General features: G+C 52.3%; 7 protein-coding genes across 7 annotated transcripts; 3 read left to right on the top strand and 4 right to left on the bottom strand.

Moving 5' to 3' along the window:
* Positions 1 to 1,967: 1,967 nt before the first annotated feature.
* V8C40DRAFT_262245 (CAP Gly-rich domain-containing protein) lies at positions 1,968 to 3,087 on the bottom strand (the record flags this gene model as incomplete). The annotated part of the gene is made up of 2 exons (XM_083219347.1): positions 1,968 to 2,456; positions 2,848 to 3,087. The coding sequence occupies 2 exons, from the start codon at positions 3,085 to 3,087 to the stop codon at positions 1,968 to 1,970; spliced, it is 729 nt and encodes a 242-aa protein (XP_083076702.1).
* Positions 3,088 to 3,872: 785 nt separating this feature from the next.
* On the top strand, positions 3,873 to 4,857 carry V8C40DRAFT_234728 (uncharacterized protein). The gene has a single exon (XM_083213692.1). It carries the CDS (start codon positions 4,012 to 4,014, stop codon positions 4,357 to 4,359), a length of 348 nt encoding a protein of 115 aa, XP_083076703.1. The 5' UTR covers positions 3,873 to 4,011; the 3' UTR covers positions 4,360 to 4,857.
* Positions 4,858 to 7,126: 2,269 nt separating this feature from the next.
* V8C40DRAFT_135261 (uncharacterized protein) lies at positions 7,127 to 7,760 on the bottom strand. The gene has a single exon (XM_083211114.1). The coding sequence runs from the start codon at positions 7,675 to 7,677 to the stop codon at positions 7,342 to 7,344; it is 336 nt and encodes a 111-aa protein (XP_083076704.1). The 5' UTR covers positions 7,678 to 7,760; the 3' UTR covers positions 7,127 to 7,341.
* A 5,247-nt stretch (positions 7,761 to 13,007) lies between these two features.
* V8C40DRAFT_135287 (SANT/Myb-like DNA-binding domain-containing protein) lies at positions 13,008 to 14,646 on the top strand. Its single transcript, XM_083211115.1, has 2 exons — positions 13,008 to 13,663; positions 13,798 to 14,646. The coding sequence occupies exons 1-2, from the start codon at positions 13,215 to 13,217 to the stop codon at positions 14,546 to 14,548; spliced, it is 1,200 nt and encodes a 399-aa protein (XP_083076705.1). The 5' UTR covers positions 13,008 to 13,214; the 3' UTR covers positions 14,549 to 14,646.
* Positions 14,647 to 15,343: 697 nt separating this feature from the next.
* Positions 15,344 to 16,622, bottom strand: V8C40DRAFT_135290 (tRNA (carboxymethyluridine(34)-5-O)-methyltransferase). The gene has a single exon (XM_083211116.1). The coding sequence runs from the start codon at positions 16,128 to 16,130 to the stop codon at positions 15,468 to 15,470; it is 663 nt and encodes a 220-aa protein (XP_083076706.1). The 5' UTR covers positions 16,131 to 16,622; the 3' UTR covers positions 15,344 to 15,467.
* A 97-nt stretch (positions 16,623 to 16,719) lies between these two features.
* Positions 16,720 to 17,128, top strand: V8C40DRAFT_234739 (uncharacterized protein). Its single transcript, XM_083213693.1, has one exon. It carries the CDS (start codon positions 16,746 to 16,748, stop codon positions 16,932 to 16,934), a length of 189 nt encoding a protein of 62 aa, XP_083076707.1. The 5' UTR covers positions 16,720 to 16,745; the 3' UTR covers positions 16,935 to 17,128.
* Positions 17,129 to 17,191: 63 nt separating this feature from the next.
* Positions 17,192 to 18,703, bottom strand: V8C40DRAFT_234741 (Gfo/Idh/MocA family protein). The gene is made up of 3 exons (XM_083213694.1): positions 18,537 to 18,703; positions 18,028 to 18,465; positions 17,192 to 17,955 (listed from the first exon to the last, which is right to left on the bottom strand). Exons 1-3 carry the CDS (start codon positions 18,598 to 18,600, stop codon positions 17,285 to 17,287), a joined length of 1,173 nt encoding a protein of 390 aa, XP_083076708.1. The 5' UTR covers positions 18,601 to 18,703; the 3' UTR covers positions 17,192 to 17,284.
* Positions 18,704 to 19,213: the final 510 nt, after the last annotated feature.

The following is a 19,213-nucleotide window of genomic DNA, read 5'->3' on the forward strand; positions in this document are numbered from 1 at the left end:
AACTCCCGTCAAATCCTCTTGTCGTTTGGGGTAAAGCTCAGGAAGAAACTTGCATGCGTCCCCCCTTGCTCTCTGGAAGGGATATCAAACTGTGCTAGCCAGACGGTATAATGCGTTGCTGGTAGAATTACTCCGTGCTAGGGCTGATCGGTACAATGTCTTTCTTTCCCTTGTCTGTCCGAGTTCCCTTGTTCAGAGGCAAGGTGAGTGTGAAAATCGCCATTCAAGCAGCAGTGCTCATCACGCTTGGTTGGAGGGTAAGCGTATCAAAGACAAATCGTTACCGGGTTGTCGCCATCTGGATCTCATGCCGAGGCTCGTGAATAGCCTAGACAGGGCCACGATGTGCTGCCATTCGGTCGTACTTGGATATCCCCCAGTCGATACGGTGATCATCTCATCGCATCAGACGGACGTCTTATCATATTCAATCTGGTTAGTGCTCCGTGTTACCGACAGCGCTCCTAACCCAGATTGTGGTGGGAGAAGCGCGCATCCGTCTCAGAGCAGACGGCTAGCTCACCTATCATGATCATGACCGACGGCCAAGCCGTGACCGAAGCGGTGGCGTTGCGAGCTGCCACAAACGAGAGCATCCGAGCGTATTATTTTGTCAAGATGATGTTGAACTAACTACAGATTGGATCAGCACCCGTAATGTGCTAAGGAAAACGCTGCTTACTCGTCCGTTCCGCACCGTTTTTGGCGCTTAACAAGGTGAAACTAGCATCGCTACAGGGCTTACTTGAATCCTCCTTGGTGACAGGTTGCTTACGGCTTACCGGCAAAGAAGACGGAAGCGTAGAGGAATGTGCTAGCGGTGCGTCACTTTGAGTTGCATCCTAACAGTGTTTGGGCTCCCTGGTATCCCTGATAGTAACTCTCGCAGTCTTGATCTTGGTTCCGTCTTACCGGCAAAGACGGCGGGAAGGTGGGAGAGCGGGAGAGCAAGAAGAACAAGAAAAAAGAAAGGCATCATGAAACACACGAGTGGTATATTGCATCGCATCATGTTCACCGTTTGATAGGTTGCATCCTGATGTCATTTTGGCTCCTTGGCATCCAACCCACCGAGAACCGCATCTTGATCACAACTGCGCTGCTAGTACAGTCACCCATATGCTCAATACCACATTCCAAAACGGTTGCCAGATAAGGAACAGGTTGACAGCGAGATCGGTGATAAACGAGCTCGAGGCAAGGGACTGTCACCAGTCATCCGCTTCACAACTGCAGACAGGCCGGCCGCTTGGCAAAGTCCAAAGCCGTTCGGAAAGCTGCAATACGCGCGCGAGAAGGTCCATCAGTCACCGCATCTCCCCTTTCCTCTTTTGTCCTGTCTTTTCCTATTTGGAAGAAAGAAAAAAGAGTAGCAATGGTAACGTAGAATCTCATTAAGGTTCACGGGCCGAAAGGAGACTTCCAAAAGTTCCACAGATGCCGGGATACGATGCAGAAAGAAAAGAGAGAGATGAAACAACTGACAGAATCTTTTCCAAAATCGCCGGCCGGCATTCACCTAGCAGTCCTCGTACTTTTTTCGTGTTCGCATGATCTGCAGAAGTTTCAAGATGCATTGCTATGATATCAGTCAACGCACATGCAGTGCAAGTATAAGGCCACCTCGAAGCTACGGGGCCTCTGCCTTGACGCAAGGATGGAGACGAGTTCCGTGGCAGCATCTGATTAGAGAGGGTCTTATCCTCCGCATTAGTGCGGCCTAGGATCACGCCGGAAAGAAGAGCCTTCTTAGCATAGCTCTCGTTTCTAGAATGGCGTTCACTCCGAACTAATTCGATACATGTGGTCAGCCCTGCATACCACTTGGAAGAAGAGCATACCTCATAATAACTGTAGTCTCATTTTGACCGTTTTGCTTTACCCATATGTGAAGCGAATTAATCGTAGCAATCATTCTCCAAAGGCTCAAAGCTGCTCTGTTGATTTTTTTATACCAGGTAGTATCTTTAAATCTCCTCCATGTCCTCCAGGTCGTCGAGAGCCGGGTAATCTCCAATCTCCACCCTCTCTGGCCTCACAAAGACTCCATGCTTTAGCTCTGAGGGTTGTCCCCAGTAACGCTTGCCTGAGATGCTGCCGTCATTTTTCCCCACAGGCTCATCCAGATGAACCCCCACCCACGGTCCAGCACCGTTGGGAATCTCTTCAACGTCACCAACGTACTTGACCTCACCTCGACGAGTGTCCTCTCCACCGACGCGGCATCTCTTGCCAACTTCAATGCCACGCTGGGCAATTTCTTCCTTGAGGGCAGCCACCCTAGCCTCCTCGCGGCTTGGCGCTGTAGGGTCAAATCGGCCAAGCTTCTCCGTCTTCTTCCAGGCTAGCACGGAATCTGTCTTCTTTTCGTACTCCTCATCGGGCATCACATACTTATCCACGCCTGAAGTATCGGTGAAGTTAGGCCTGGCTGTTGGTGGGCGGGTGTCAACAACCTACGAAATCATGGCGTGTTAGCTTCGTCTCCATCTAGGCCCCCCCTCTTCTCTGCCGTCTGCATCCCCAGCAAATGCAGAGAGGCGGTCCATTATGGACAGCAGGGGGCACGCGCCCAGAAGAAAAGCGTTTGGCTGCCCAAACCTCGATGAAAGGCCCGCTTTGGGATTTCATCAGTTCTCTTTCAGGCGCTGGCTTGATTGCAAAGCAACCCTCCCCCCACGCTTACACATAGAGAGTAGAAAAAGCGAGGGAAAAATAGCAAAAAGGCAGGAAGAGAGACAAGCAAACCGAGACGTTTGCGCTGCATAGCAGGGTATGAGGTAAAACGCCACATCCCTGACCAGCAGCACTGTCGGCGGCTAATGAAATCGACAATGGCTGACTTACATGCAGCTCTGCATACGGAGCCAGGGGAAAGCTGGACAACCGGACCGCGTCCTCATCTGCTGCGACGAGGGGGATTTTTTCCGAGCCGGCTGACGTCTTGAGACTGAGAATCTGGCACGAGGGAGGGATGCCTGTGACAGGCTCGAGTTTGGTCTTGAGCGTGAAGATTGTCCACGAAGGGGTGATGCGCCGCTCGGAAGCAGCGTACTCCGAGATGACCAGTAAAGGGACGTCGGCCATGGCGTTTGACGGGGTGAGTTTTTAGCTCGGCAAAGGGACCCTTTGGGTTTGGAATCTGTGACGTTTGTCGCTAAGGAATCAATGTTGTGGTGGTTGGTATCAATTCGGCAGGTTTGGTTTTTTGAGGACGAGAAGCGTCGGCTGCTCTCCCACCGTCTCTTCGGACAAACTAGCGGGGTTTGCCCCTAGAATATCGACGCAGAATGGAGCACGGAGTAACTTGGTCAAGGACACTTGACTAGTGGCCCAGGAACAGACCTTGAAAGGCAGTAGATTTGATGTGCAGTGGAAATGTCGAAGCAAGGGATATGACAGTGAAGCAGTCAAAAGGTCAGAAAGGAGAGCACAGTAAATTTCTCATGCCCAGTTATATATTGGCCAATTACTAACGCTATAGTCAGAGTGAAAGGCAGCAACGAAGCAAGTTGTTTCCTCGCCAGGCCGTAACTGCCTACAGGTAAGAGGTACTAAGCAACTAAAGTGCTCGGCGCCACAGGGGAAAAGAACGACGCTGTTTACTTGTGGGTGAGCGCTGTACCTAGAGTTCTGTAGGCGATCAAGATACATAGACATGCACCGCATCAAGGCACTGCGCGAAGTACTCAGCGTCCAACCAATTCAAGTAGGTACCTCTAAAGATCGCCAGCCACACTTGTCGCCCGCCACCTCTTACGGCACTACGGGCCAAGAATACAGGCTGCTTATAGGCTGGAGGCGTCTCCTCCGTACATGGGCTCAAATCGGTACCTAACCATTTTCTCCCTGGACCCTCAACTGCGTAAAGATGGAGCATCACTTTTCATGGGACGGTGGCCAGCGATTGGCTTCAATTTGGCTGCCTTGGATTTGGGTATCCAACAAAGATAGATACCCAGTTGATGATACATACCTAGCAGATGCCTAGAGGCCTCGCCTGAAACCTCAATGCACATGGATACTATATCATGTCAATCGAAACCGCAAACAACAGAGCAAGTTCGAAGGAAGAGAATAACCCACCTCAGCTGCTACCTTTGTGCGAGCGCTCAGTCTCTAACAGGCCGTGGGAATGAAGAGCCGTGCCAGCAAGCGTCTAAGTCGGCTCGGCACTTGGGCATCAGTTCGGGGCCCTGCAGAACCCTTACCCACATGGCATCTCAAAGCAAACAGAGACGACACCGAAACCCTTGCTCGACGGCTGTATCACCCGCCTCGGGGGTATCCGCCGACGGCTGCCTGTATCTACTACTTCGAGGTAGTGGTAGTACATATGGCCAGCCATGTCATAAATGACTAGATTAGTTGGGTGACCCTGTGTGTTTGCATCGGAGCATTGCCGCAGAGCCCATCTTGAATGGGTGGGTGGATGCAACAAAGAGGCAGGATGTAAGTGCCCAAGTACTAGGCCCAATCAATACAGGCGATGCTACTCATGTATACTACATCTGCTTGTATTCTGCACTTCCTTGCCTGAACGAATAGGATACGGGCATGCCAACTCTGTGAATGATAGGAAGAAAGCGATTTGTTAATATGGAACATGAGTACCTTCAGAAGAGCACGAAGCATTGTGAAGCTGCTCTGCAAGCGAGCAAAGAGATGTTTGCAGGTAGTCGTAGTTACAAAACCTGTATACCCTGGAAATGTCAGCATTAAAGAAAGTCATTTGTCCATTGATCTTGACATAACAATTTAGTCATTTCTGACTTGAATCGCTCTTCTGGGCGGTGATGAGATCGAGATAGCACGTCGAGTTCGCAGAGGTACCTGTGTATTTGATTAGGGTTATTGGCTAAACGTGACTCCATCTACCGTCTACTATTGGTGTGCAGAATCTTTCACGTCACACAGCATACGGCAGCCTTGTCCACATCTAGATCGGAATGAGCTCCGTTCGAGTAATTAAGACAATGATGCAACCATTCTCTTAAATCTCATACACCGATGTGGCAAAAGGATGAACAAAGGGTAAGAGGGACGGGTCATGTCCATCAGGAATCGTCGTCACACTTCCTCCCCATCATCATGATAAATGGGTGTCTTGGATTCCGTTGTGCAATGAATATGCCTACGCATATGCACAAATCTTTCCGTCGAGCTGGGAGGCGATGTCTCAGTGTGCAAATTCTTGTACTCCTATGTCATCGACGGTCTCGGCTCTCTCTCGCTCACACGCTTCATTGAGCGATTGATAAACGACGTCTTACCTCTGGCGGCTGCTAAATTACCCCGTAGGCTGCTAGGTTTGAAGCAGCACCCCAGACCCCTGGTGGGATGACCCTGGCCAGGCATGAAGAGGGAGGCAATGCTACCCTAACTACGTATCACTCAAGCTCCTCCTCCCAACCTTCGGTGATCCCCCCGTCCTTTTTTGGGGGCATCATGGCGCCTGGCGCCTGACCCGATACTCACCGCCGCCACGTCACGACCTTCTATTGCTTGGATCATGTACAGCCTGCGTGTTCTACGTCGTGGAGGGGAGAAGGAGGTAAAAGAGGAGAAAACTGAGGAGGCCCAGTAGCTGCAGCCGCATGTTATAGCTGCGGCAGCAGTTCTGTAAAGCGGAGCTTCTCAAGCGGCGTGGAGTCGATACCTCTCTTCAGGTTGCGCTACCATGTGTGTAAGAAGACGCTCTGCATGTGGAGGATGGCGTTGGATTGGCTGGTAGGGTGTTGGAAATGGTCCTCCCGGACTCGCTGCCCACGCGATTGGTAACGGGCAAAACCTGCTGCACGTCCCGCGATGACAGACAGATGTGAGATATGATGTCCCGACCGGGGAACGGCTGCTGGAGCGACGTCGTCTGACAGGGATGTCTCTGGGGATGGCGTGTCGAGCCAACAAAGCCTCCTGTGGATTCGTACATTCGTACTTGTAGCATCTAATGTAAGGAGTTGGGCTGTCAACTATTAGATGTAGACGATGAGAGTTCATACGGCTGACCGATAACGTCCACCGTGCCTTGAGTTGGAGAGAGTAGTGAGTGACCTTGTCGTCATCGTTTTATTTTTGGCAGCACAGAGTTGGCACATTTGTGCCACGTTAATGTATGCGCCAGCAGCACTAAGAACAAGTAGTACGAGTATATAGCTGTACGAGGTAGTACCTGGTATTTAGCATTGAAAATAGTTGGTGATGGCGCTTCCGGGAGGCACCGCGGCAGATGGAGGGGCGGGATGTGTGCTCCGTACGGAGTGCGAGGCACGGAGTATTCGCAATGCTAGCCAGGGAGGGCTGGTTCATGAGCAAATCGACCAGGGCAGCCGCGGGCTGAGAAAATGGCTCTGGTGATCTGTATCCTTGCCTGCACTCGCTACTCCGTACGGAGTGCTAGGCACCGTATTAATGCTCTTCGTTACGGAGTAAGTACTCTACTGACCCTAGCATTAACTTAACATGGAGGAGGAAGGGAAGTGCCAGTGGGAAGCGAAAGCGGATCAACTAGGGAGAATGCTGGCGGTTTTCGGTTCTCGCTGCTCAGGCATCAACACTCGAGCTCGGTACTTGTGGACTCCCTACCGTAGCATGTACAATTACACATGCTCCTATATTAGTGGCAATAGTTCCAGGCCAGAGCCGCGCGGGTTGATCAAACTCCAGGGCATGTGTAATTACTGTTTGGTCGTTGTTCAAAGGGTGACGCTCAGTCCGTGGGGGAGCCGTCTGCTGTTCGCGTGCAGAGTGGACGTCGGAAGGGCCGCTGTGACATTGCCGATAAAAGCGGCTTGCTTTGTTCACCGCAGATCGTCGAGTGCTTCATCAAGCTCGTCTCGTGTCCTGGAGATGTTTGGCTGCGATCAAGCGTGCGCCTCTTGGTGTTCTGGTCCAGTAGCAGTTCGTATATAGCGACTAATAGAGGTGTGGTGGACCTGAGACACAGAGGACATGGGGCATAGCAAGCAAACGGCGGCGCACCATGATTCAATCTCTCAAGCGGCTCGGATGACAGTGCAGCTGAGGCGCAGACCGCCGGCGGAACAGACAGCCAGCAGAGGGCCACGAGGGGCGTACGAACAGGATCTCGACGAGGTGGCCAGTCTCATGCGGCTTGGGACTGGGCGATCATGGTTCGCAGTCAGTTCGAACGATGGTGCCCTGATTCTGGTCCGGCTCCTGAAGCCAACACACAGACACAGACACACACATACGCACGCACACACACACACGTTTGAGCGAGGTGGTGCCCATACCCACGCCTCCACGCTTCTCCCACGCCTCTTGCATGCTTAGTTCTCGTAGGTGCATCAAAGTGAGTACAAACTGGCTGCTCGAGTTTCACGCACCGCTATCGTCGTCGTCCTCTGCCTTGGGCTGCCTGAGCCAGAGTCTAGAGTGGTGGTAGCTTGGAGTTGACCGCCAATTCATCGGCAGCCCCGGACAGGTTCCCTGGGAGTGCTGATGGTGCTGAAAGTCAGCTTGCCTGGCCTGACGATTCCTTTCATCCGCCATGGCCTGTTTTAGTTCGGGGCAGCGGCGCAAGTCGAGGGATGGACATCGGATCATTAGGTATGAAGTTGTACAAAATCCAGAATTAGAGTGATAGACGGTAAATTGATATGGGGGGGCCTGGAACATTAGGTGAATGAAGTGGCAGGGCTGGGGGGCAGGCATGACCGACGTCTAGTGTGCTGGAAGATGAGAGGTAGGGAATGTATGGAGTACCTGTACCTGTGCCTGTACCTAAAGGAGGACCGCAACAAGGCACTCGTGTACCTTGTGTTTTAACTTGTTGCAAGCCCAAGTATGACAACACTCTGCTAGTAGGTAATTAATTTGCCCTATCCAGCACTCACGCGATAGGCATCCTGAAACGGCTTAATATTACAGGTGGCTTCAATTCGTATCCTATTGGTGGTAGCGCTGCTAGACTGAATGAGTCTGTACAACTTGGTAACCAGGGCAGATATACAAGTACAAGTACCTATCGTTGATGCTATTTTTAAAGTTGTAGCTCTCCATGAAGCCTCATCCAACCCTAATCTGGAAAATACAGTAAGCGAACGGAGTAGATGACAGCGATTGTCCGGCGAGTGCGCCGTACAGTAATCAGAATGATTCCCAAGATCTTCATAAACTCCTGCGGCGGGATAAATTTAGATGCAAGCCGACGGTTCGTAGTTACCATCAGACGTATTTCCTAGTGTGTGGCTTGAGGTGCTGATGGCTGACCAAGGAAGGGGGCTGCAGCGGTTCTTCAGAGCCACCCGCAACGACAAGTTGGGTCCAGTGTGAAAATTACATAACGGTACGAGTAAACGGACATACATCAGCTAAATCCTTCTCTCTCTTTTTTTCTTACAGGGCTCGGCGTTTAGATTTAGACTCGGGATTTTCCCCCTTCAACCTACTAGTAAATGGCCGCTATTGCTTCTACCAAAGCAACAGCACCTTCACTTCTCCCTGCATTGGCTTCTGCCTACCAGCCTTAAACCCTGCTCCTGGAGAAGTAGGGTTTGCGAGAAAAGTGCCGAACGACAAGCTCAGCCAGGGGTGCCGCTCATTCAGTTGGACGCTTCCCCGAATCTGACTTGCAAAGTATTTTGTACCTACATGTACGAAGAGGTAGGATCTAGTACAAGTAGTATTAAAGACTCATACAGTACGCCCGTCAAAAAGAGCCGGCAGCCTGGTTAGATGTCAGCCTGATCATCTAGGTAGTTTTAAGCTCGGCTCCCGCAATGTAACATCGCCCTTGAATTTGTTCTGTATTATTGGACCAGGTCCGGGCTATGCCTGCTCATACGCATGTGGCTAATCAGGTCATAGATGTGATAGATCTAGCAGGAAGCTCTAGCGTGTGGCCTCGAACAGGGAGTACGGCACATGTATACCAGGCACTCTGTACTCCGTCCCTTGGTGCTAGTAAGTGACACAAGGAGCAACCGGTTAGTAGTGCTCTAGATTACCTCTAAATTAGTAGTAATAAGGAGTATACTCGTAGTAATTAAGGAACAGGAAGCACTAAGATGAACCCGTCACGGAACGAGTGCCTCCATCTATGTGAGGGCGATTGATATCATTTTGTACCATGTACCGCTTCCCACTCCGTCTCCCCCGGACCAGCGACGGCTCGGGACGCCAAGACGTTGGACGGAACGAGCATCCGGGAAGCGATATATATTACATAGATGGAGACTGTGGCGTTTCTCCTTGCTTCTATGCCATCAATACTGTATGAGCTCGCAGGTGACGGCATGCAGCAGCCACAGACGTGGCAGTCCAGGAGGCACGGTCTTTACGAGGAATACACGTATGAAATGCAGTTCATATTCTCCGTACAACCCCGAGCGAACACGTTCTTATTCAAGGGACAGAAATGCTCACCGCGGTTTGGGCTTGGCGAACCAGGACGAAGCTCGCTTGGCCTGCTGACAACCATTATAGGTTTCACCTTGAACCCTGCGGTGGCGTCCCAAATACACGTTCTAGAGGGGGCCCGGGGAAAAGGCAAGAATAAAGGTAAGACATGATCAAGACAAAAGAGGGCAAAAACCGCCGAGGCGCATTAAATTAAAACCACAACAGGGTTTAACCTGGTGGTAGAAGAGCTGACCTGGCCTTTTAGGGCAGCTTTGCCAATTTGAAAAGAGGTTGAGCGCGAGTTTAGCTTGATTACAACTAGTAGTCTCCAGAGTGGTATCCTGATCCTTGGGACCGTTAGCTGGGCCAAGCAGACACTAGGCGGCATTACTGCTCGCAAGCTAGAGATAAGGAGATTGACGGGTGTCATGTCCCGTAAGATGATCGATACTGTATATCCACCCTGGTAAGCGTTGATGCGAGACTATGACTTACAAGTAAGTGTTTGGGTGTTGTAGTCTGTCCTGTTCTCTCCAAGCAACTGGCCATAGCCTAAAAAGCCCAGCGTCATTAGCCATTGTTTCACCATTTGAATAATTCCGGAAACTCCTGTGCACTACCATGTGATGACGGCCTCTTATCGGTTTGTCGTGTCCCAATTCTCCCGCCCCAGAAGTCTATTCCTGGCAAACGCCGTGCGTGAGGCGGCGCCATCCCGCCAAACACGGTGGTGATGATGGCGCTAGGGAGGCTGCTCTACGGTAGGAAGCTCAACCACGGCCACAACGCAACCGCTCGGACACGAAGATGGCTGCGGCTGGTCGAGTCACGACATTTGGGGGCCGCGCTCGCCAACATTGAGCACGAGGCCCAGCCCAGCGAAGCCCGACGGAAAAGACACAAGCACCAGCAGTCCTAACAGCAGACGGGAAGTGGGATTGCCATTGGTCCTAACCCAGTGCGTACGAGTACTTCGTATGCCCAGCAACTTACAGCATGCCGGGCACCGTGCTAAAGCAAGTATCTAGAGATTAGTACCTGATGATGCATGAGTGCGTGGTCAGGTCATGTGCTACACTGCATATTGTGTATATGAAAATACTAGGACCAAGTTACTGGCGGTGGCTTCAGATGTGAAGCAGCTCGGAAAGAAAAAGACAAGACAACAGATACCTTGGAAGTGGCCAGGCCGCAGCCTATTGGCGGGCTATTTGAAGCGACATTGATGTACAGAATACAAGGGGGGGAAATGGGGCTACCAGTTGGAAGGAGCTGGAGGGGGGCGTGCGCTGAAGATCTGAGCCAGTTGAAACGGTGGCCAGGGCTACCAGGGAGTACCTCGGGGCTAGTGGTGGTGGCCGTGGCAGACGGGGTACTGCTGAGGTACAGTGTGCCGCATCCCGTCAATGCATTGAATTTGCTGTACAAAGTACGAGTACAGACCGTTCTGCTCAAGCCACGACCACGCCCCCCCCCTTCTTCTTCCAAACCCTGGAACTTTCTACCTGGCAATATGGATCGAAAGACGGGTTCCCGACCAGCTGCATGGTAGCATCAATGCTGCCAGGATATGTAATACTACTAATCTATCTTTATACCCAAATGCAAGGCCGTAAGGCGCGATGCACCCGGACCCGCTGTGTGTGTACAGAGGTACTTGGTCTTCTTGCTGCGGTCCTCGTACAGCACAGGTATGCAGACACGCACAAAACGAAGCCATCCATCCATCCAATGCCTGGTGCTGATGCGTGTCTTGGGCCAGCGCGAATTTCGGATGCCTCTGGACTGGCTGATGGAGGCAAGTTCTGTTGCTGATGCTGATACCAGTTCCAGTTCCAGTGCTCGTGCTCGTGCTCATATGAGAGATGAGCTCATGCTTACAAGGCAAGCAAGGGGCTTGGCTCAACGACACGACGACGACAAACCGTTGCTCGACTGCGGCAATGCATGGGCAGAATGGTATGGAAACTCGGTGATTCAATGACGCACCGTCCGGCATTTGAACCCACGCGGTCCCGCCACTGTCTCTCTTCAGCCACTGGACGAACGATACAAACGAGAGGCCACGACGTTGCCAGATTTCCCAACCCGACCCGGCTTCCTCCACTTTGCAACAGCCCAAGACCAGCGAGCCTCTGATCTGATTAGCTACCGATGGACGTCTCCATGCAATTCGCCTGACGACTTCTGGACGGCTAGACAGCCACCGCCATACTCTTGCTCACCGACTTGAACTTCAACAGCTGGACTGGAGAGTGCCTCGAGCAAGCTGGGTTTCTGGTCTCGTTGCTTTTTTGGCTTGGAGACTATTTGCTGCTTTTGTCTTCAGCCGCACCCCTCCCCTGCTCTGTGTGCTGGTTTGTGTTTCCTTTCCTTTCTTTTTTTTTTTATTAATTTTTTCCCCATCTTTTTCCTTTTTCTCTCTTATTCTACGCCTTCCATTTCTCCCAGTTTCCCAGTTTCACCCTTCTTCCTTTTGATGCTGCCCTAACTTGACCTGGCTTGGTCTGGGTCAGTCCGTCAATATTATTCCGGACACTGTCCACAGCGAGCCGTGCTGTCCTCTTCCATCAGCCGTCCTCCCTCCTCAATCTCCCGCCTCACTACCGGGCCATTCTTTTTACTCTAGCGCCAGTGTTAATTAATTGATTCATTATTTACCGGGAGCTAGCCCTATGTTGCTCGGGCCCGTCCTAGCTCACAACCCCAGGCTCAATCATGTTGCTTGCTTCTCCATGCATGCAAACCAGTCCAGGGCCAGCTCCAACATGCCATCTTTTTTTTGGCCCCCCCTTGAATGCTCTGGTTCCCAATTCACACTCCCCCACCGTTCTCTGTTCCCCCAGTCCAGCTGGTGTCTAGAAGCCAATCAGCTTTTCCTTTGACTCTTCCTGTTTCCTTTGGACACCCCTGGGCTGCTCAATTGCTTGCCCGCTTCCTTCGTCTGCACCAACAAAGTGGCTTCCCGACTGGCGTCCGCCCTGTCCCCAGCGCTGGGTCCTCGCCACCCCTGCCTAGCACATCTGACGTTTCCTCTCTCATGGGACTGTCGAGATGGAACTTGTGACTCTCCCAAGGCCTCTCTCCTTCCTACAGGCACGGCAACCCGATCTAGTGGCAGGGTCCTGGTCTGGTCTTGACGTAGTGGCCCGTTGCCGCCGGGCCATGCTCTGCTTCATCGACTCCTCTCATGGTCCCCCCCATTGGCTCCATGAACCCCCCCGGCACGCCAATCATGTTGGCATTTTGTCTTCATAAACTCACTCGTTGCCAGAAGCCCATTGTATTCATTTCTGAGACAGTACCATCCTTCTCTTTCCCTCGTGCTCTTCCCCCCCTTTCGCGGTACCTACAAGTTGGCACATCCGAGCCTCGACTCTTTTTGCTTATCTTCAACTCCCGTGTGCTTATTATTGTATCCTCTCAACACTAGGACACACAAGCTGTCCAGTCCTCCTCCTTGCAGTTCCTGCCTCTGGCGCCGTGGTTCCTCTCTCACACAACGCGAGTCCGCCTAGTCTCGTTTGCTGCCTTCTCTGGTTCTTCTCTAGCAGCAACCCAACCAGGCCCGGGGATACTCATCGACGATCGTTCGAACTGCGTGTGCCTGCACATTTGCTGACCCAGCTTTGCCACCTCACTGGGTCCTGCTACGCCGGGCCTCTTTCATCGCCTCATTTGCATAGCCCACGCCGGGGCTTAATCAGGCAGTCGCTGAGCTGGCTCAACTCCAGAGCCAGTCGCCGCTCTGCCTCCTGCAGGCAGGGCCACCAACGTCGTTCAACGTGGTCGCACACGGCAGTTTCGACCTGATCCGCGGTTCTGGCGCACCTGCTGACCGGCCCCGTATGGGCGGCAGAGGCTTGCCAGCCAGCCCCGTGGATATCACCTCCTTGCTTCGGTTTTCCTCAAACGCTTCAAACGAATCCCCCGTGCCGTCCCCTAGAAGACAGCTTCGACCTGCCTCTGTACCGTCAACACCCACGACTACTCCTCATGATCTCCTACCTCCGCGTGTTGGGCCTTCGGCTGTAGCTCCAGCTCTCATCCCGAGCAACAGGCGCAGTATGACGCCTCACGTCCCGGATCAGCCAGTCAAGAAGCAAAGCAAGTGGTCTCCTGAGGAGGACGCCATCATCATTGAGCTGCGGGGCAGAGGAATGAAATGGGAAGATGTTTCAAAGCGACTACCAGGACGCAGTGCCATTAGTTGCCGGCTTCACTATCAGAACTACCTCGAGAGACGGAGTGAGTGGGATGAGGAGCGCAAGAACAAGCTTGCCAGGCTGTATGAGAGGTATGTGTGATAGCGTCATGGCAGCAAGAAGCTCTTGATTTATATGGGCTTGCCGATCTTCTTCTTCCTCCTTCTCCTCCATCTCCATCTCCATCTTTGTCATGACAGAGTTGACTAACATTCCCAACTCCTAGATTCAAGTCTGACATGTGGGCCAAGGTAGCTGAAGAGTTGGCTGTCCCCTGGCGAGCAGCCGAAGCTATGCACTGGCAGCTTGGGGAGGCAGACATGGCTCGCCGGGCTGGTGTAGTTCCTTTCTCTCTCGCTGCTGTCAATACTAGTGAGTCGTCGAGCAACAGGGCTTTGGCAAGCCGAGCCCAGGCTCCGATTCAGCCGCAGGATAACAGCGCTCTCCGTGAAATGAGGCCACCGTCTCCTCCCACGGGCTACAGCCGCAGCCAGCTTATGCCCCCCATGACCTCGGCGCGAACTCCTCGACGAGGACCTATCAACTCCCAACCGCCTCCCCCACAGCAAACGCGACCAATGCTACCTCCGCAACACATGCATCAGACACCCCATCCCTCACCCCACACAGTAGTACCAGGACCACCGGCTCCGCAGCAGCCGCCGCCACCACCGGCGCCTGCTGCCGCTCTGGCACACCCTCTTGGTGACTACCGCCGTAGCCCGGGTCCTGGCCTGGCTCCGATCCAGCCTCACCCGTCCTCCCACAACACCGGTCCTCTGCCAGGTGTTGCACAGTTGACCACGGGAATGAGCCCATATGGTCCGCCAAGCGGACCACCGACGCCTACCTCTCTGCCTGCGATTGCTACTCCCTCGATGCCTCGTTACGTGCCCCTCGAGCAAGCAGGAACGAAACGACGAGCGAGCCCCGACATGACACGACCCGATGCTGCTCATAGGCGAAGACTCGCATAAGATTATCTTGTCACCATACTATCTATCCAACGATTTACATGCATCATGAAAAGAAAAAAACATACATACCCAAGAAGGGGAAGAAAAAAAGGGACGCTTATAATAAGCGACGTCGATGGATACTGACGATACATTCATTCATTACTTGGGTTAAAGGAACATGGACTCACATACTTACACACTTATCACACCTGAATGGATTCAATGAGGCAATGCAAATTAGCTTGCATTGGATCAAACATTCACTCTGACATCAATAGACGGGGCATACGGAATGTGTTTCAAAGCAGGAAACGCTTACTGATACGGACGGATGGTATCAACAGCACAATACGCTCGGTCACGGACGCTAAGACAGCTGCTATTTGTTTTGTTTTGTTTTGTTGATTTGCTTGATTTGGTTTTGTCTCGGTTTTGATTTTTGTTTGATCTTGGATTTATTTGACCGATCTCGAATCTGTTTTATGTTGGCTTTGTTTTTTTTACCTCATTTCTTGTCGTTTTGGCTCTCTTTTCGGGATATGGCTAGAGGCGCTTCTTGGATTAAAGAAAAGGCTTTGAACTTTTTTGGGGGTCTGGTACATGATGGGCATTCTAATATGGCTTAGAGTACATGAGACGAACCGACAGGAGGCGATGACGGGACATCTTGGGCATCGATGTTGGGGCATCCGCTGGGTAGACGCCAAAGAGCAGGCAACATGAGCGGATGGGCGTTTTATTTGGAATGAAGGAATGGCATTGGCATACACTGGGCACACAGCCACTCTTGTTTTTTCTATTTAGGTAGCTAGCACACCGCATGTCTGCAGCGTTTACTTTGTATCAATCAAGGAAATATGTTCTCGAGGTCTCGTGGTTTAGGCTGCTGCCCAGGTATCATTGTGCAAGTACTACTATATCTAGAAGAAGTGTATTTTCAGACTTGGTTGCTACATGTCACCCACCAATTGTCCCTCTCATAGCCGCTCTCTAGAACTTGCCCCCCTGCCGCTATCACATCCTCCTCCAGCTCCCCCTTGCGATACAGGTGATAGTACCGCTCGAAAGTCTCATCCGGCTTGCCCTTTGAGCGCATCACCCATGGCACCAGGGTATCCTGCTCCGATCCTTCGTCCCAGCCCCTGCGACTCGAGCTCTGCTCCAAGGCCCAGGCATACACGAGCACTCTCCCGCCCTTGTGGACACAATCCAACAGCGCCTGGATGAGCTCCTGGCGTCTCTCCCGCGTAGACAGATGGTGGATGACGGCAACGCAGATGACGAAGTCGACGGAGCGCTGGCGGTAGGGCAGGCTGAGGGCGTCTGCGACGGCAACCTCGCCGTTGCGCTCTGTGCGGGCGAGATGCACGAGGGCGTCGCTGCGGTCGGAGCCGAAGATGTGCAGGGTCGGGTTGACGGGGAGATATTTCCCGTTGCCGCAGCCGACGTCGAGGCCAACGGAGCCGGCGGGCAGGGAGGTGAGGAAGGAGGAGATGAGGGGCCAGGGTTTGTGGCGGGTGGATGAGAAGTGAGGCGCGATGGCGTTGTAGACGGAGTGGACGTGGGTGGCCTCGTAGGCCTCTGGTGAGGAGGATTGCATTTTGTTGGGGAGAGAGTGGGTGAGGAGTGAGGGTGGGGATGAGTTGTGATGTGGTGGTTTTTGGTGTTTTGAGGAGGAGTGGTTGAGATTGAGATTGTCTTTGAGATGAGGACGGGAATGAGAAGTAATCGTAAATGGCTTAGATGTATGTATGAATTGATGTCAATATGAGAGACGAAAATAAGGAATCGGAATATCCAATCTGTGTTGCCGGCCGTATGTATTATCTGATCTGTATAAAATGGCTCCTCCGTTTGACGTTCAAGATATCCAAAAGTAAGTCTGTCGTCAAAGTTTCAAACACGGAAAGTGGGGTGGCATCCGTGCAATGGTTCACAAAAGAAAGAAAAAAGAATTCATCCGTGTGTGGGCGTGCCCGTAACAAAATTTTTGGGTTGGCGGAACAATATTTTTTCGCTACTAGGTACGCGGGCATCCGCGTGGGGGAAAGCAGCGAAAAGCTAATCTGTCGTTTTTTTGGGTTGTTGTGCGAGATGGAGGACCCTTGCTGGTTTTCTTTTTTTAAAAAAAGATAAGTACTTGTGATGTATTCTTTTTTTCTTTCTTTTACACCCTGACAATTCTGCATTGGTTGTTGGGACACCCTTGCGGTGCATGTACAAGTACAAGTCGGGGAGGGCGGAGGACATGGGCGGATGTGGACATTTGCCCCGGAAAGGGTCATGGATAGTTGGGACTCCATTAGACTCCATCGTAGACGGCATATTTCTTATCGTGTACTCCGTATTTAGCTATGATGTTCAGATATTTGATGGACAAGAGGTGAGACGGGCTGGAAGATGAAATATGGGGTGGAAAATCTGGTCTTTACGCAAAGCAGTTATTCGTGCATGGGATATACGGTAGCTCATAGTCCAAGGGCCGGGTTCTATCTCACTTGTATACGAAGCACTTGACTACAAAAGACTACGCCCGATGCCGTGTGGGATTGAGCATTCCATCGTGTCAGGGGATGGGTGCCGGATCTAAAACTTCCTAGATGGGGGTGGCATGTCACTTGTCACATACGTCAAAGGACGCATATTCTCGAAGCTGCTAGTCACGACATCCAGCTTTCTGGCGTTTTCCAATTTACCATTTGATGTTATGTTTTACTCTTTATTTACGTATGTCTCCACACTCTCCCTTTTCCCTCACTGATTGCCCGTGTTGAGAGGGCTCTTGGGGTCATACACATCGGTGGTAATCAGCTCCGGATACGTGATACCACCCTGCCTCAGCGCCTCCTCCATCGTCTCCATGATGACGATGCTCTCCTTCCAGGGCAACGTGGCGCTCTCCAACTTGCCGTCACGCAAGCAGCGAGCGCACTCGTCCGCCTCCCAGAACATGCCGTGGCCCCAGCCGTTGCGCGCAGGGTCCGCGGGCTGGGGGACGTCGAACGTCTGGGCCTCGCCGTTCTTCTTGACCACCCTGTACTTGGTCGGCCGGTAGGCCGGGGCGAAGACTTGGATTTCTCCCTTGGATCCTTGGATGCGGACCGCCGGGACGACGTTCTCGGGGTCGGTGTCTGCTCGCATCGTCGTTGAGGCGATGCCGATGCTGTTGTGGCCGGGGAAGCTGCAGATGATGGCCGTGTTCTCGTCTGCGCCGGTGGTGTACTTGTTGCTGGAAGCAATCACGGTTGGGGCCTCCTTGTCTTGCTCTGGCTGTAAGTGATACAGCGTCTGGAACACCCAGGTTAGGGGGTAAACTCCAAGATCGAGAGTTGCGCCGCCTGCGAGGTCGGGGTTGACCATTCGATGAGAGTCTGCGAAACTCAAGCCGCTACCCTCCTCTGCGTTTGAGTTGATCGACAAGTCACCTGGTTGCACGTTAGTATGTTCCCTTTCTTCCTTGTGATTCTGTGTTTTAGCTTTTTTGAATCATGGCTTACCAATTGTTCGGAAGACGGTGCCAATCTCGCCAGAGGTAATGAGTTCTCGAACCTTGATGCTCAACGGGAAATATCGTGTCCACACAGCCTCCATCAAGAACAGTTTCTTCGCCTTGGCCGTCTCAACCAGCTTTCGGGCCTGGGCAGCGGTCACGGTGAAGGCCTTCTCACACAAGACGTGCTTGCCGGCCTCCAACGCCAGCATGGTGTTCTGGAAGTGGTGGCTGTGGGGAGTTGCTACGTAAATGATGTCGACGTTGGGGTCGACAACGAGTTCCGAGTATGATCCATATGTCTTTGCGTCAAAAGCACCGTTGATCTTCTGGAGGAATTCCGCCGCCCTCTTGCTGCTGCTGGAGGAGGCCACGGCAACAATCTCGTGGCGCACATCATCGGCGCCGCGAACTGCAGGACTGCACAGGAGATCCTTGCAAAAGGCTGATGAACCGTGTTAGTTTCTAGCGATTCGATCGACCTACACAAGCAGGCTCAAGCCATAAGATACTTACTCTCTGCGATGCCGCCGGTGGCCATGATGCCCCATTTCAGGGTGTAAGGGTTTCCGGACGCCATTGTGGATGAGAGTGTGTGGTTATGGTTGAGGTTGAGATTGAGGTTGTTGAATGAAAGGTTTACGACGGCTCTCCTAAACTAACCCAAACATGAGGTAATGGATGGTTCTTTATATCCTCGGCCACTAGCACTCAGCCCTCTTTTACGAGACCCGAGATCCTTTTCGAGTTCGCCGTAAACCACCAGCCAAGGCTAAGCGCTCCACACTAGATGGAGTGGTTGATCCTCGCGCTCGCCAATCAACAGCCTCATAAGTCCGGTGGTCGTGCGGACAAAGTTGCCCCGCGGTAGCAATTTCTCTCTCTCGCATCCGTATTATGACGGATATAGTCAAATAGCTCACCCACAATCCTGCTCATGGCCTCATGGCAACGTTCCTAGCGGCGGGGAGACAAAATCGGCGCTTGGTGGGGTTGGCAGCTTGCGATCCAATTAGGCTCAATGGACGGCGTCATTTTTCATGGAGCCAATTACCCCGAATATTGAAGAGCATAGTAGGTGGCTACATGGAGAAGATTGATAGACTATATATATGCTGCTATGACGGTCGGCACAAGGATTGGTTAAGAAGCGTTGGCTCTACAATTGTTGTGTAGCTGTTAAGGTTGAGATG

Source organism: Trichoderma camerunense, assembly GCF_050948025.1.
Source record: "Trichoderma camerunense strain CBS 138272 chromosome Unknown V8C40scaffold_3, whole genome shotgun sequence".
Taxonomy (NCBI): domain Eukaryota; kingdom Fungi; phylum Ascomycota; class Sordariomycetes; order Hypocreales; family Hypocreaceae; genus Trichoderma; species Trichoderma camerunense.

Coding starts and splice junctions, on each gene's coding strand:
- V8C40DRAFT_234741 (XM_083213694.1), bottom strand. CDS start 18,600: ATGGCGTCCGGAAACCCTTACACCCTGAAATGGGGCATCATGGCCACC. Junction 18,466..18,536: donor CACCGGCGGCATCGCAGAGA/GTAAGTATCTTA, acceptor ACGGTTCATCAG/CCTTTTGCAAGGATCTCCTG. Junction 17,956..18,027: donor CACCGTCTTCCGAACAATTG/GTAAGCCATGAT, acceptor ACGTGCAACCAG/GTGACTTGTCGATCAACTCA.
- V8C40DRAFT_234728 (XM_083213692.1), top strand. CDS start 4,012: ATGCACATGGATACTATATCATGTCAATCGAAACCGCAAACAACAGAG.
- V8C40DRAFT_135261 (XM_083211114.1), bottom strand. CDS start 7,677: ATGCCTGCCCCCCAGCCCTGCCACTTCATTCACCTAATGTTCCAGGCC.
- V8C40DRAFT_234739 (XM_083213693.1), top strand. CDS start 16,746: ATGTACAAGTACAAGTCGGGGAGGGCGGAGGACATGGGCGGATGTGGA.
- V8C40DRAFT_135287 (XM_083211115.1), top strand. CDS start 13,215: ATGGGCGGCAGAGGCTTGCCAGCCAGCCCCGTGGATATCACCTCCTTG. Junction 13,664..13,797: donor CTTGCCAGGCTGTATGAGAG/GTATGTGTGATA, acceptor CCCAACTCCTAG/ATTCAAGTCTGACATGTGGG.
- V8C40DRAFT_135290 (XM_083211116.1), bottom strand. CDS start 16,130: ATGCAATCCTCCTCACCAGAGGCCTACGAGGCCACCCACGTCCACTCC.